The 14,735-nt window shown below is 37.0% G+C and overlaps 1 protein-coding gene and 1 long non-coding RNA gene across 2 annotated transcripts; one reads left to right on the top strand and one right to left on the bottom strand.

Moving 5' to 3' along the window:
• The first annotated feature begins 6,663 nt into the window (after positions 1–6,663).
• On the top strand, positions 6,664–8,233 carry LOC112163262. The gene is made up of 2 exons (XR_002922253.2): positions 6,664–6,937; positions 7,620–8,233. It is a non-coding gene; the product is annotated as an uncharacterized LOC112163262 (long non-coding RNA).
• A 4,240-nt stretch (positions 8,234–12,473) lies between these two features.
• Positions 12,474–14,056, bottom strand: LOC112163327 (the record flags this gene model as incomplete). The annotated part of the gene is given in 1 exon segment (XM_024299673.2): positions 12,474–14,056. A coding segment is annotated over 1 exon segment (632 nt), but the record flags the coding sequence as incomplete, so codon positions are not given.
• Positions 14,057–14,735: the final 679 nt, after the last annotated feature.

Here is a 14,735-nt window from a genome sequence, read left to right as displayed (position 1 = left end):
AGAGGTTCAGTTCTGTTGATATAGGTTAACTATTGAATGCCTCTAGGCTAAAAGGGCAATGTATTTAGAATAAATAGAAAACCCAAATCCAGTCAACTGTTTTTTACCCCTAACTTACAGATTAAATCAAACAAAACTTTATTTGAAGAGAATTTTTCCAACTATTGTGACTCAAAGTACTTTCTTGAAGAAAAAAAAAACAACTAAGTTTTAAAAAACCAAAAGTAAGACTAAAGACTAAAAGAAACAAAACATGGGGGTTGTGTCAGAATTCCCCCACAATCACTATAGTGCACTATTTAGTGCTTTCGCCATTTTCTAGATGTGTCTGAATCTACTATTTCTAAAATCAAGTATACTCAAAATTTCCAATAAGTCTTTGCGAAAAACTGGTGTGCCTTGATGCTCACTAGATTAACTAATATAGACCACAATGCATAGCGGTCGAACAATTTTGAACAAAAATACATGTGTAAATGCAATATTTAAATAAACCATCCACATTTTCACATTTATAAATAAACGGAAATGTTCGTTTTTATTTGATTTCCACTTCGTGAAATTGGTGACGTTATATCCAGTGTTTAGAAAACAAGAAAAAAGTTGTGAGCATCGTGTCGTAATTATCTTTAAAATCCAGGGTACTATATAGTCCCTCACAATATAGTTTTTTAGTAGTTAGGGATTAGGGGGGAATTTGGTCACAACCAAATCCTATTTTCCCCCCAGTCCCACCGACACACACACACACACCCCTGCATAAAAACATATGCAATGACAAAACAAAGTAGTAGCTAAAATGGTTCACTAATAAGATGCAAAAGACACATTTTTTGGGGACTAATTCAAATTTTCACCTACACAACATATCTCCTATAAAAAATATAATCTACATAGCATACTACTTATATAACATGTCATCTAAATAACGAATAACCTACATTATACATAACTTATATAATATATAACTTACACAGCATATAGCCTATAAAACATATAACCTTCATAACATATCACCTATCTATCAACTAACCCACTTATCACTTTTATAACATATCACCTATGTAATAAATCATCTATATAACATAAGTGGAGAAACCACATCACTCAGGTAAAACTCACTTAGGGAAGGGTCTGTCGGACAACAAAGCTACCCAACAAACCCGCGGTGCCATCTTTTTACAATTCTACTCCTGAAAATTCTGAAAAATCTTTGTTAGAGCAGAAAAAAGGCTTTTTTTCAGATTTTGCTATGCATTCAAAGAAACTTGATGCAATCATTTCATTGAGCTGATTTCTTCCTATAGCTGTCATTGAAGGTATCCTCTTTGACCTTGTCCATTCTTCACAGAGATTCTTAAAAACATCTCCATGAATTGTGTCCAAGTTTTTTCGCAAAACTTCTGCTGCATTTGTATATAGAATCCTTTTACATATAGTCTTCACACTGTCTGAGTCCTTCAGTAGTTTCTGAAATAACAGCACTATCACTTTCTGAACGCACTCTCTAACTTTTTCTTCTGTGCTGATTTGTCCAGATTCATTTTTGTTTTCCGTTGAAGAACCAAATTTTCTTTTGAAGAAATTTTTCACCTCTCTCCACCATTTTCTTTCAGGTTCTGTGTGAAGATGGTTTTCTGTCTTTTCAGAAAACGATTTCATGGTACAAGTCTTCTTCTGGGACTTTTCTATGTACTTAATGAAATATGCAGCAATCATTTCATTAAGCTGATCACTTCCTACATCTTTCATTGAAGGCATACACCCTGACCTTGCCCATTCTTCACAGAGTTCCTTGAAAACACTTTTATGTTGTGTGTTTAAATCCATCAGCATGTTCTCGTCGGTGTTTGCTTCCAGAATTCTTCTACAAATCCTCTCCACACAGTCTGAGTCCTTGAGTAGTTTCTGAACCACCAGTGTTATTACTTTCTGGACGGACTGTTTTAGTTGCAAATTTGTTCTGGTTTTCTTTATTTTTTCTGATGACTTTTTACTTTGACACCAAGATTTATTTAGAATTATTTTTTTCCTTGCTCTCTTCTCTTTTTTTTGTGATTCTATTTTAGGGTAAAGGTAGCGTTCGATCTGTTTTAAGATCCTTTTACTGCTCATTTCTGGGTAGTAGTGGACAATTTTTACCAGAGCTTCCTTATACACTTGTCTTAAAATGTCTTGTCTTGAAAAGGTTTGCAATTCACAACGAGAGTATGTTGTCCAGAAAGAAAGACCAACAGAAATTGATCTGTAAAAACGGGCAATACAAGCTGTAACTCTTCTTACAGTTACAGGTCGTAAGGCTCTTCGTTTTATTTTCTTTAAAGCTTTGACTAACAATGTGTCCACAGTTTCATCATAAAATTGTGTGCTTTTCTTTTTAGCCTCTTCATTAACGACATCTGAATTTGCCTCATGTGGCACAGTACTGTCTCCAAAGATAACCTCATTTGCAGCATCGATGATGGCAGAGGTTATATTATTCATACGACAGTAAAATATTTCTAAAAAGGTATCTGTCAAGATGGATTCCACTGTTTCCCCAGGGAACAGTTCAGTCTGTGAAATAGTTTCAGACTGACTCTCTCCATAAGACCCTGATTCGCTTGAGTCAGCTGAATCATGACCTTCATCTGAGGACTGGGATTTATCTACTAATACACATTTCCTCATTTGTTTATGTATTGCACTACTGAATCTGGATAAACATTCAGAATATAAATCCTTTAACTGATGTTTATTGAACCGTGGTAGGAGTTTTTTTATTAAGATATGATTGTTGTGAATCAAGTCTTTTATCCAATACTTGTTGTGTTGGGTCCATCTGAAATTTTTTAGCCTCTTTTTTAAGCTTCTCAATGAAATGTTTTGTATAAAAGAATTCATTTCAGGCATGAATTCATTGTGAATCATAGATCTAATTGCATTAAAGTGAAAAATAACATCCAAAGTAAATATGGAATTAAACACTTTCCACATTTGGTATATAGTTTGAGAGTCCTCATCCCCCCTAAATCTTTGATCAAGTATCTGTTGGAAAGACATGTGTTCTCGTATTGACATTCCTCTGTACAAAATGTTTTCCATCATTGCTAAAATCTGCTCTCTTTCCATTTTATACCCGAGGGGTTTTGTGGCGTCTTTTGCTTCCCTCATGATTTTTGAAATATAGTTGGAACATTCCGATGCTTCACTGTCAGACCCTAATGCCCTCAAATTCCATTTGTAATCATCTGTGTTTAAACTTTCTTTATTTTCTAAATCCCATGAAGTCATCTCGAGAGAGCTGTTGTCGCTGTGAGAGCTTTGATCAGCTGCTTTACCAAACAGCTTTTGAAGGTTTCTTAAAATTTTTTTCATTGTCATTTTCTTTCAGACTTGGGTGAGCTCTCCTTAAAAGTAACGCTTTAAAGTACTTGAGTTATTTTGACAGGTGCTGTTCTTGTTGAAGAAAAGCAGTTATTGAAGTGCCACTGATGACATAAAAATGACATCATTACACATAATGAGATGCAACATGACATCATCAAAGGATGCAAATGTGGCATGTGACATCATCATGTCATAGGATGACATCATTGTATGGATGACGTCATTCATCTGACATCATTATTTGATGTCAGATGAATTACATCATTGTAGAGATGATGTCATAAAGCAACACAAACCAGGTAAATGTGAAATAGCCTGCTTTAACCCTCTGGAACCGACGGACCCCCACAGGCGTCCTGCGGTGCTGCTGTGAGATCAACATGATAAAACTCAGTCTAAAATGAACTTTAACTTTTTTTTATTAACTGTAACTGATATTTTGATTGAATAAAGTGGAGAATACGTCCCTTATTTATAGTTTTTGGGCAAAAACTATCTTTATTTTAATAAATGAGACTGAAGACAAACTTTGATCTAACAGCTGCAAGGCAGAGCATCGCGCCTCCGGTGGAGGGGGGGAGCAAATCGGAGCTGTCCGCCACTAGAAATCCCTCATAAAGGAAACCAGTCATAGATTTATCTTGGGAGGGGGTCTGACATGAGTTTACTATAAAAACGACCACTGGCATTGTCAAAAAATCACGCAAAGTCTGTGTTTCTCCGTGAAAGTACCCCCCGCCTCTGTGTCGAGTGGAGAGCAAAAGAGCAGACAGACACGCCCCCACCTGAGAGCAGATTCCAGTTGAGCAGACCTGAAATACAACTGCTTAAAACTTCTCTCTAGAACCTTTTTATTATTCCTCACAAACACAACAATGAAAATGTATAAGAAAATAGAAAAATCTGAAAAAGAAATTCCAGGAAAAATGTTAATTGAACAGCAGTTCTCTTAGGTGAGAAATTCTTTTGGGCTGCTGGTAAGCTGAAGCTACAGGCAGACTGATCACTGTCTGTATAACTGCATAAGAATGGTCTTATCATGATGGAGCTGTGAGGTCTGTGATTTTCCTCTATCAACAGAAACTGTTGAAACTGTTCTTAATATGTGGCATAAAAAAGGAATCTGTGAATTTTGCTTGGATTTTTTTTTTTTTTGTATTATCATTCAAAAATATGTTTATTAGTTTGTTGACTAACTTTAGTCTTGTTTTATTAATGAGATTGCAACTAAAACCTTCATTCTATATTGCAAAAAGAGTTTGTTAAACATTTTTGGGGCTTCCAAAATAAAATTTGTCTAATTTTTCCAGATGGATTTTTTTTGCTTTTGCATGATTTATGTCTAGTGTTTGAATATAACACAGAAAAATGGCAAAATAAAGGTAGTGTCACATAGGAGAGATTGTACTGATTAAAATGATGCTGTGATAGCTTCATCACCTCCCTGAAACTACACATACATTCACGTATGCTCAGTCAGGGGGCTGTGTTACTCCCATAGACTGTAAAAATAATGGACTGAGCAATGAGGTCCCCCATTGGAAATGCATTACTTCCTCTCCTCGCGAAAGTAGGCCGCCGCTTTCACCGTCAATTCCTGAAACAGATACCGCCATTCGCAACCCATCTTCAGCGATTGGTCTGAGTCATAGCTGAGTCATGGAATCTACAAGAAGTACTGTCGCCAATCAGGAGTGAGTTTATTGCAACCGTCCGCCTCTTTCCACGCCTCGACCACGTGACCGCGGATGTAAGCAGCTTCAATAACGGCGTCTCGGGAGAATTGCTGCAACACACTCTCAGCAAAATACGTACATATTCCACGACTTTGCACTCTGAAATACCGTGTATAATATACGGCAAACACGCTTTTTGCGTGCATATGATACACAACGGTAGAGAATGGGTTGCGCCGGCGTACAATATACACGACTTTAGGTTTCGTTTTGATCACGTGGTCAGAAATCCTCCGGCTCTTTTCTAAATGACGTCGTTCCTGGTTAAGGTTAGGATTACGGTTATGGTTAGGGTTAGAAAAGCAAATTGATCGTTTGTGAGGCTGTCTGTGATGCTCACGCCTCCATCAGGGGACGTGTCAAATGTGGAAAACACATTTTAACACGTTTAGGACCGCGCGTATTATATGCACGCAAAAACCGGTTTTGGCGTATATTAAACACGGTATTTCCCAAATCGTGGCATATGTACGCATTTTACTGAGACTGGGCTGATTGTAGAAGTCATTGTTCAAGCCTTTGAGGGAGAACCATTCCAACATTTGATTCTGTCAGCGGTCCTTTGGGATTTACTTACATTTATTCCTTTTTGTCGAGATAAAAGGAGCATTTGGGTGACGCGTGCGCCTTGTTTGTCTCTTCACACGCGCTGCCACGTTAGAGTCTGATCAGATGCACGTGAGAAGTGCGTTCAGCGGTATTTAAATTAAATAACCATCCTAACAAGTGAACAGCTGGATCTTTTTCCTGTTTAAAAATACCACCAGGTCCTGTCTAGTTTGTCTCGAGCTCCTCAGACGGCTGCGTCTAATTCAGGCTGAAGCTGGAAAAGTGAAGAAGATGAAACTTTGGTTGGTGATTTTATGCGCATATATGCAACTTATAATTTATAAGCTACAATCAAAACAGTAGAATAAAGAAAAACGAACGTTAAATAAACAAAAAGGTCCAAAGCACATAACCTCAGAGTGAAATCTATTTCTACAGAGTAAATCCTCATCTAAAAATGTCGACAGCATGCTCCTCTTGTTGTTTTAAACTGCTGCATCGGTACATTCCATTGAGGAAAACAACAGTAGGACAATGATTGGTACATTGTTGAATTGTAAAGTAGGTGTTAAAAGGTCTTCACGGACCCATTGATGAAGTCTGCTCCTATTGGCTACCCGTCATCTGTCACTCAAACCCCCCAGACGGTCGACGTCAGACCCACAAATGCTTATGGAGCCATCTGATTGGTCAATTTATAACTCTAATAACTTGTGATAATGGGAAAAAAAATCTTTTAAAAAATTGGGATTAGAAAAAAGAAGTTAATCAGAAAGCAGCAGAGGAAGAATGATTATTCTGACGTATAAAATGACTGAGAAATAACTGTTTCCCAATGTAAGTCAATGGGACTTTGGTCTTTTTGCAACCCAGTGGTACTTCCTATATGGAACACGGAAGTAGGGGGGCTTGCTTCGTCCAGTTATTTTATATACAGTCTATGGTTACTTCTGGTTGGGTGGGTGGGTGCACACCATAGACTTAATATATAATTAGACGCGTCATCTCTGACGTCACCCATTGACTTCCACAGTCCCTGAAATGAAGCCTGAATATTCAGCTCCTGGCCACAGCCATATTGGCTGGAGTTAACTCCGCCTCACACGGACGTTCCAAATATGGGGGAAAGGGGCGGGACCGAGTTCACCCGCTTTTCCTCCGGTTTGTTTTAGTTCACGCCCACAGCTCTGCCGTCTGCAGCTCCTAAAAGCTAACGGCTAACCACTTCAATTCTCCAGCAAAGCTGCACCGCGGTGGATTATTTACATCATGAATCTTTACAGGTGAGTACTTGGTGTTTGACACACAATCTGTAACGCTGTGGAAGTGACTTTTAGACAACAATGAAAACGTATTTTCCCGTGGTACGAGTTTAGTACGAACTGAACATCCACTGTTTGAACATGTTATTTCTGTGGTCCTAAGCTAACTTATTCAATAAGAGTTATTTAGTCTTAAGTTACTGTAGTCTTTATATACACATTAAAATACACCACAACAGTAATATGATTGTGTAAAACGTAGTTTTTCTCTAGTGTTAAATCAAATTGTTGATATATGATCACATGATGCTGTGATTACAATATGAGGAGCATTTCTTTTTACTTCTTAGTTAAGTCAATCATGTCAACGTCTTAAAGCTGGAGCTAATAAAGTGAATCCTCTAAACACAGTCACAGTGAAGCAGAATGAACTAATCAGTCAGAATGTGATGAACATCAGGTCTGAAGAGGTTAAACAGACTGATGCTGCCTCCTCTTCTGCTGACAATCCAACTAAATACTGTCATGTTCTTTCAAAGATAAACTCATTTTCTTAAAAGATTTGGTTTAAAGATATTCACATGTATTTTGAGCATAAACAAGATGAAATATTTTATTTTGTGTGTTTAGCTCATCTTTACAGAAACAGCACATGTACAAATATTTTTGAGTGAAATCTATTTTCTTTTCCTTACAATTACAGTTTGGATTAATGGTGACCTCATTTCCATTTGGCACCAGAAGGACAGTTCAACAAAACCACCACAGCAACGTGAGCTCGACGTGGACCCACATCACCTGGATCAGCTGAGGCGGACGATGGTGATGGACATCTTTTATTTTTAATTCTACAAGGAAGAGCAGCTCCTGGTTCTCTCATCACTGTGGAGGACGTGAACGGGCGACGTCTGGAGTCTGGAGCTGTCATGGGGATCGGAGAGAACGTCCAGCCGCTGCACACTCTTCAACCCAGCACTAAACTTTTTTTTTTCTTTAATTTCTTACTGATTTTATTTTCAGTAGATAGAAATGTACTCTTTAGGATCATTTATTAGGTTCTTTAAATGTATAAAAACAGACAGTATTATCATAGATGATGGTTTCTAACTATGACATGTTTAAAGAGGTCCCTACTTTGAATAAAGGGAAACTAATTCTGAATTTTTAATGATGAATGTTTGTAATGTTTTGAATCATTTCATCTGCTTCAAAAATAAATTTTGTACAGATCTGACTTTGACCCACATTTCCTTTTGTCTTACCTATATGCTAAAACAGTGAATACACAGAAGAGACTGGTCACTCAGATATGTTAAACATGATTTTTATTGAATCACACATCAGCAGGAGTCATCTTCATATGTTAAAATTAGAATTTTACTGCCTTTAATTGTAAATGCTGGATTATTTTGGATTATAAAACCGCTCACCACCAGAAGCAGACCTGAAGAGGAACATACAAGACAAACATTAGATACAATTAAAAAAAAATAACATTTAATATACATTAAAATCACAAGACAAAGATAAATATAACATGTACACATTTGTTAAAAATTAAATATTTAAATTATATGTTCTTATTAACTGAAAGTTGTCTGTCTTCACATTTTAACTTCACATGAAGAGATTCTGGTGTTACTGTAGCAGATCTGAATCATGTCCTTATATGTTATAACTTTGCGATTAAAGAAAAGAACTATCAATAAAAATACAGAGAAAACGTCCTTTTTTGAACTTTAAACATCATAGATATTAATGTTGCTGAGAATTTTAAAAAATCGAATTACTGGAACTAAAATAAATGATCCTAATATACATTAATGATTTATTTCCGTCAAATATAAAGTTATTCTTTTAGTACTTACCTGAGAAAATACACCAGATGACTCCCAGAGAGCGTATTAGAACAGTTTACATCACGGCAGCAGGACAAAAACCGAAATATAGCGATCATGCTAACGCTAAATCTGTAGCAGACTAGCTAAACACCGGAGCACAGCTCCCAGAATCCACCGCGATCGTCACTTGTCAATCATAGGCCGCGCCTCCTTATTAAACGAAAATAAATGCCGTTTTTGTTTTGTTTTTTTTATTGCAAATAATTCTCAAACAATCATGGCATTTTCAATGACATCAGTATGAATGAGACAAAGGAAATAAACATAAAGCAGAAACAAGTGAATACAAAAAAAAAGCAGAGCAGAGGGGTTTATATCAAGACCTTATACAGTTCAAATAAATTTGACAATTTTTGGGCATTTTTTTGTTTCATGTAATATAATGACTTGGAAAAGACTTTGAGACAGTTTACAAATCCATTGATGTGAGGTTTCACCTTTAGGAATTTACAATTAGGCCTATGTATAAATTGTTTTGCCATAATAATCAAAATGTTAATCAGAAAGTCCAGATTTGTATCAGTCAACTGTAATCTTATTTTAATATTATTCCAAAGTAAAGGGTTTATGATGATGTTTTTTGTTGCCAGCCAGTTGTGAAAAGAAGACCAAAACGCTTTTACATGTATACATTCAAAGAAAAGATGTTCCAGTGTTTCTAGATCTATTCCACAAAACACACAAAGATCGCTGTCCCATTTAAAGCGGGAGTGCAATAAATGATTGGAAGGGTAGATATCATTTAGTATCTTAAAGGTCACTTCTTTAGCTTTGTGAGGGACAGGATATGATAAATATATTGTTCCTATCTTCTTAGCCTCTGTGGTATCATAGTTCTGCAAAATATATTTTCTTTTTACTGGGGAAGGGAAATATTCATTCATTCATTCATCTTCCAGTCCGCTTCTTCCCTTTCGGGGTCGCGGGGTGCCGGAGCCTAACCCGGCTACTGAAGGGCGAAGGCGGGGTACACCCTGGACAGGTCGCCAGTCTGTCTCAGGGCCTCAATCACACACACATTCACTCTCACATTCACACCTAGGGGCAATTTAGAGTCACCAATGAACCTATGAAGCATGTTTTTGGACGGTGGGAGGAAGCCGGAGTCCCCGGTGAAAACCCACGCATGCACGGGGAGAACATGCAAACTCCACACAGAAAGGTCCCAGCCGGGATTCGAACCGGGGCCTTCTCGCTGTGAGGCGAGAGCGCTAACCACTGCGCCACCGTGCAGCCCGTAGCAGGGAAATATAAATTATTTAAAATGTTTCTAAAAATTTTGTTTGTTAATTTTTTATCACTCAGCAAAAAACCTTCCACACAGAGTTGCCTCATCTCTGAAGAGTGTTGCTGTAGTAATATTTGCTGAGCAAGATTTTTAGTAGGAATTGGAATGGATTTAATTACTTTATCATATTCTTTTGATGAGCAAGTCAAATTATATTTTGCACAAAAAGTGCTATAATCAAGATAATTACCCTGTTTGTCCATGAGATGAGCAACAGCCCAAATTCCCTTTTCCAACCATTTTTCTAAAAAGAGAGATTTTCGACCAAACAAAATATATTGATTATTCCAAATAGGTGAATTGTGTGGGGAGAAATTGTGTTTGAAAATTAGAGACCAATAAAGGAAAACTTGTTTGTGATAATCTGATAGTTTCACAGGCAGTTTGTTAATATCATAATTACAGCGTAAAACAAAATCAACTCCACCTATTTTTTTAAAAACAGCCTTGGGAACAATAAACCAGAGAGAATTTTGGTTTAAAATAAACAAATTCAACCATCTTAATTTAAGGGCCCCGTTCATAACTGTAAAGTCTATAGCGTTTAAACCTCCCTCCTCAATTTTTTTGACGACATCTGCTTTTCTAATATAGTGACATTTATTTTTCCAGATGAAATTGAAATTAATAGCGTTAATATATTTGGTCATTTTATCAGAAATCTCAAGTGAAAGGGCTGGATATATGAGTCTGGATAAGCCTTCTGACTTAGACAAAAGAACTCTTCCAAATACAGTTACATCCCTCTGTAGCCAGGAGTTCAAAATTGTTTTACATTTATCTATGTTTTTACCCACATTTTCTCTCACTATAACATCTTTGTCTTTGGAAATGACGATACCTAAATATTTGATTTGTGTCTTAACCGTAATATTACAAATATGTTGGGCTGTTTGATCATGGAGAGAAAATAATTCACATTTATCAATATTTAATTTTAAACCGGATGCTTTGGAGAATTTATCAATTAAATCTAAAACTTTTGGCAGTTGGTTTTCATTTTTTAAGAACAGAGTAGTATCATCAGCGAATTGGCTTATTACTAATTGTCTTTCTAAAATATTTATGCCTTCTATATTGTTGTTTTTGATCATGATTGCTAACAGCTCAGCAACCAGAATGAACAGTAAGGGAGAGCTGTTGCAGCCCTGTCTGATGCCTCTATTCACATTAAATCTGGGGCAGGTACCGTGTTCTAACACCACACTACTGTTGATGTCTTTATATAACATACTTATTAAGTTAATGAGTTTAGGGCCAAATCCAAAGTATTTTAAAGTACTCATAATAAATGGGTGCTCAACCGAGTCAAAAGCCTTATAAAAATCGAGAAAAAGGATAAATCCGTTAATTGATAACTCCTGACTATATTCGACTAAATCCAAAACTAATCGTATGTTGTTGTGAACAGATCTTCCTCCTAAAAAACCTGATTGAGTTTCATCAATTATTTTAAACAAACCCTCTTTTAACCTAGCTGCAATACATCCAGAAAGTATTTTGTAATCTGTGTTCAGGAGCGTAATAGGTCTCAAATTATTTAAAATTCTTTTATCTTTGTTTTGCTTAGGGATCAAAGTTATAAGTCCTTGTTTCATAGTGGGCGTAAGTTGCTGATTTTTTATACATTCCAGAATTGCTTTAAACAGTAAACCTCTGATCTCCTCCCAAAAATGCTTATAAAAGTTTCCAGTGAGCCCATCAGTACCAGGAGCTTTGTTTAATGGAAGTTTCTTTACAGCCGCATCTAGTTCTTCAATGTCTAAGTCCGAATCACAGAATTCTTTAAACGAATTATCTATTGTGGGTATGAAATTGGAAATATGGTTTAGAAACATACTAGATTCCGAAGAGGAATAAGCTGATGTGTATAGTTTACTGTAAAACGTATAAACTTCCTTTTCAATAATTTTGGTGTCTTTACATTCTCTTCCTTGAATTAATAAACTTGTAATTGCTTTGTTTTCTTGTCTTCTTTTCTCTAGTTTACTAAAATAGGTCGTGTTTTTCTCTCCTTCCTCCATCCATTTAGCTCTTGATCTTACAAAAGCTCCTTGAGCTTTTTTCATGAAGATATCATCTAGTTTAGACTGTAAGACCAAAAGTTTTTCTTTATCTTCAGGTGTCATGTCAGATTTACTGCAACATTCACTTATTTCATAAAATAATTTTTTTTCCTCTTTCTGTTTTTCTTTGATTAATTCTTTACTAGTTTTAATAGAAAATTCTCTAATTTTAAATTTAATATATTCCCACTTATTGCAAAAGCTCTTAATGTTTTCATCTTTTTCAATATCTGAAATAATTTTTTTAATTGAAGAACAATAGTTTTGGTTATTGAGCAAATTAGCATTGAATTTCCAGTAACTTTTATTTCTTGTTTTTTTACTATTTGAACCAAGTGCTATTTCAATAATATTGTGATCAGTCAGTGGAGCTTTAGAAATTGAGGTTTTACAAGTAAATCTTTCTAGAGCTTCAGAGATAAGCCAGTAGTCTATTCTAGATTTAGCCGCACAGTTGGGCTTGTACCATGTGAATTCTTTCTTTCCTGGGTTTTGAGCTCTCCAGACATCAATGAGATCATTATCTCTAATAAATGCTTCCATGACAGAGTTATAGTGGTGATTTACATATTTTGATGGCCATCTATCTTCCCATTCATCCGGCGTTATGTTCCAATCCCCTCCCATTAAAATTAAATTTGTTGGGTGGAGCGTTTTTAAGTCTTCAACCTCCCTAACTATGCTTTGTAGCATTTCTCTATTTTGTGAATCCAGTTTATGACCATAAACATTAACTAATATGAAAAAAAGATCATCAATTTTCAGGGCTGCTATGAGCCAGTGACCTTCAATATCTTGCCTATGAGTGATGATTTCACCTGGAAATTTATGAAAACAAATGGCAACACCAGCTGACCTGTTGGTTCCGTGACTGAATAATATTTTATCTCCCCACATGTTAGCCCAAAACTTTTCATCTCCATCACATGAATGTGTTTCTTGTAACAACAAAAACTGTGTTTTTTGCTCTTTAAGAAACAAAAATAAGGCTTTTCTTTTAACCAGATCTCGAAGACCCCTCACATTTAACGAAGAAAGTGAAAAAGAACAATTGAACATAAAAGTACAAGTATAGAATGAACACTAATGGGAAAAAAACAAAAAACTCTCTTTTTTTCTCCTTTCTGTAACAAGTGAGTGTCCCTATGAAACTTTTCACTCATTTAACATTTCAAAGTTATCAGTCTTTAACCGATCTTTCTACCCTCGATGAACTCATGCGGGCCTCGGTAGTATGCGCGCTTTCCCTCCCGTCACTCCTGCTCCACCTGCGGCCACAGCTTCTTCCTCGCCTCCCTGTCCTCCAGCGGCATCATCTCGGAGAAGCGAATGCCTCTCTCTTTGCACACGGGAGAGTCCTTGCTTCTGCGCCAGATCTCCTCCTTGACCAACCTTCGAGCGAACAGGACTATCACGGCTCTGCTCCGGTTATCTTCTTTCTTCCCCACTCTGTGCACCACGTCTACCGCGTCCTCGAGCCTGCGCAGGTCTATGTCTGGAATGATCCGCTTGAAGAGCTGGATGGTCTCCTGTCTGATGTTTTCATCCTTCTTCTCCGGCAAACCTTTAAACTTTAAGCACCATCGCATCTTGTACCTGTCTTTCTCCTTCAGCCTTTCTTTCAGTTCAACGTTTTCTTTTTTAAGGAGGTGGAATTGCATTTCAAGTTCGTTTACTTTGCCTTTACATTCTTTGACTTCTTCGGCATTAAACTGGACTGCTTTGCTCAGTGCAGCTAGCATGGAGCTACTCTGTGCAGCTTTTTCCTTGAGTTCTTCCACATCTTTCGCCATGTTCTGAATTGCTATTAAAATTGTCAGATTAGAGACATCCTCCTCGTTTTCCTCCTTATTTTTTGATTTCTTACCGGCAGGCGCTTTATTTGAAGTTGTTGGAGCAGACCCGGTATCTTTCCGCTTAGCCATGTTGGCTTCTTTAATGGTCGCTAGCCGAGGTTAGCATCTCTTCATCCTCGTGTGATACTTGTTCGCTTACCACTTTCCAACCACTTTCAGAGGGTTTCTTGGGAATATTCGGTTTCGGCATGTTTTGACGGTTAATTTTAAACTTAGAGTGATCTTTAAAAAAGGTTTTAAAATGAAGTTTGGGACAAAGTTTGACCGCCCTCTGTCTCTTGCTGCCGTTCAACATGCCATCTTGTTGAACTTCAATAAATGCCGTTGTAGGTAGAAGATGTGCTCGGCCTGTCAGATCGGCTCGGGGGCTGGCGCATAGATGACGTGTAAGATTGTGATTGGTCCGGACTATTAGACCACTGTCACGTGACACGGGGAATTACACAGACACTTCTGCCATAACAATGCACGGATTCTTCCCGAGTTATTTTAATAGAGATAAATCAGGCTGGGAAGCATGAAGTTTGAGCTAAAGTGGGTGCTAGCGAGTAGCATGTTAGCTTGTTGTTGCACATTAAAAAAAAGAAAGTAATCATTCGCGAGTATTTTTTCTAAATACATCCTGTCAATGTTGAAATGGTCGCACGGACCGGATGAAGTCCCGACAGAATATGCAGCTCACGTTCTGCGACGTTACACAAATACCGA

Source organism: Oryzias melastigma, linkage group LG12 (genome assembly GCF_002922805.2).
Source record: "Oryzias melastigma strain HK-1 linkage group LG12, ASM292280v2, whole genome shotgun sequence".
NCBI classification, from domain to species: Eukaryota; Metazoa; Chordata; class Actinopteri; order Beloniformes; family Adrianichthyidae; genus Oryzias; species Oryzias melastigma.
The sequence above is the reverse complement of the archived record's forward strand: the minus strand, read 5'-3'. Positions and strand labels throughout refer to the sequence as shown.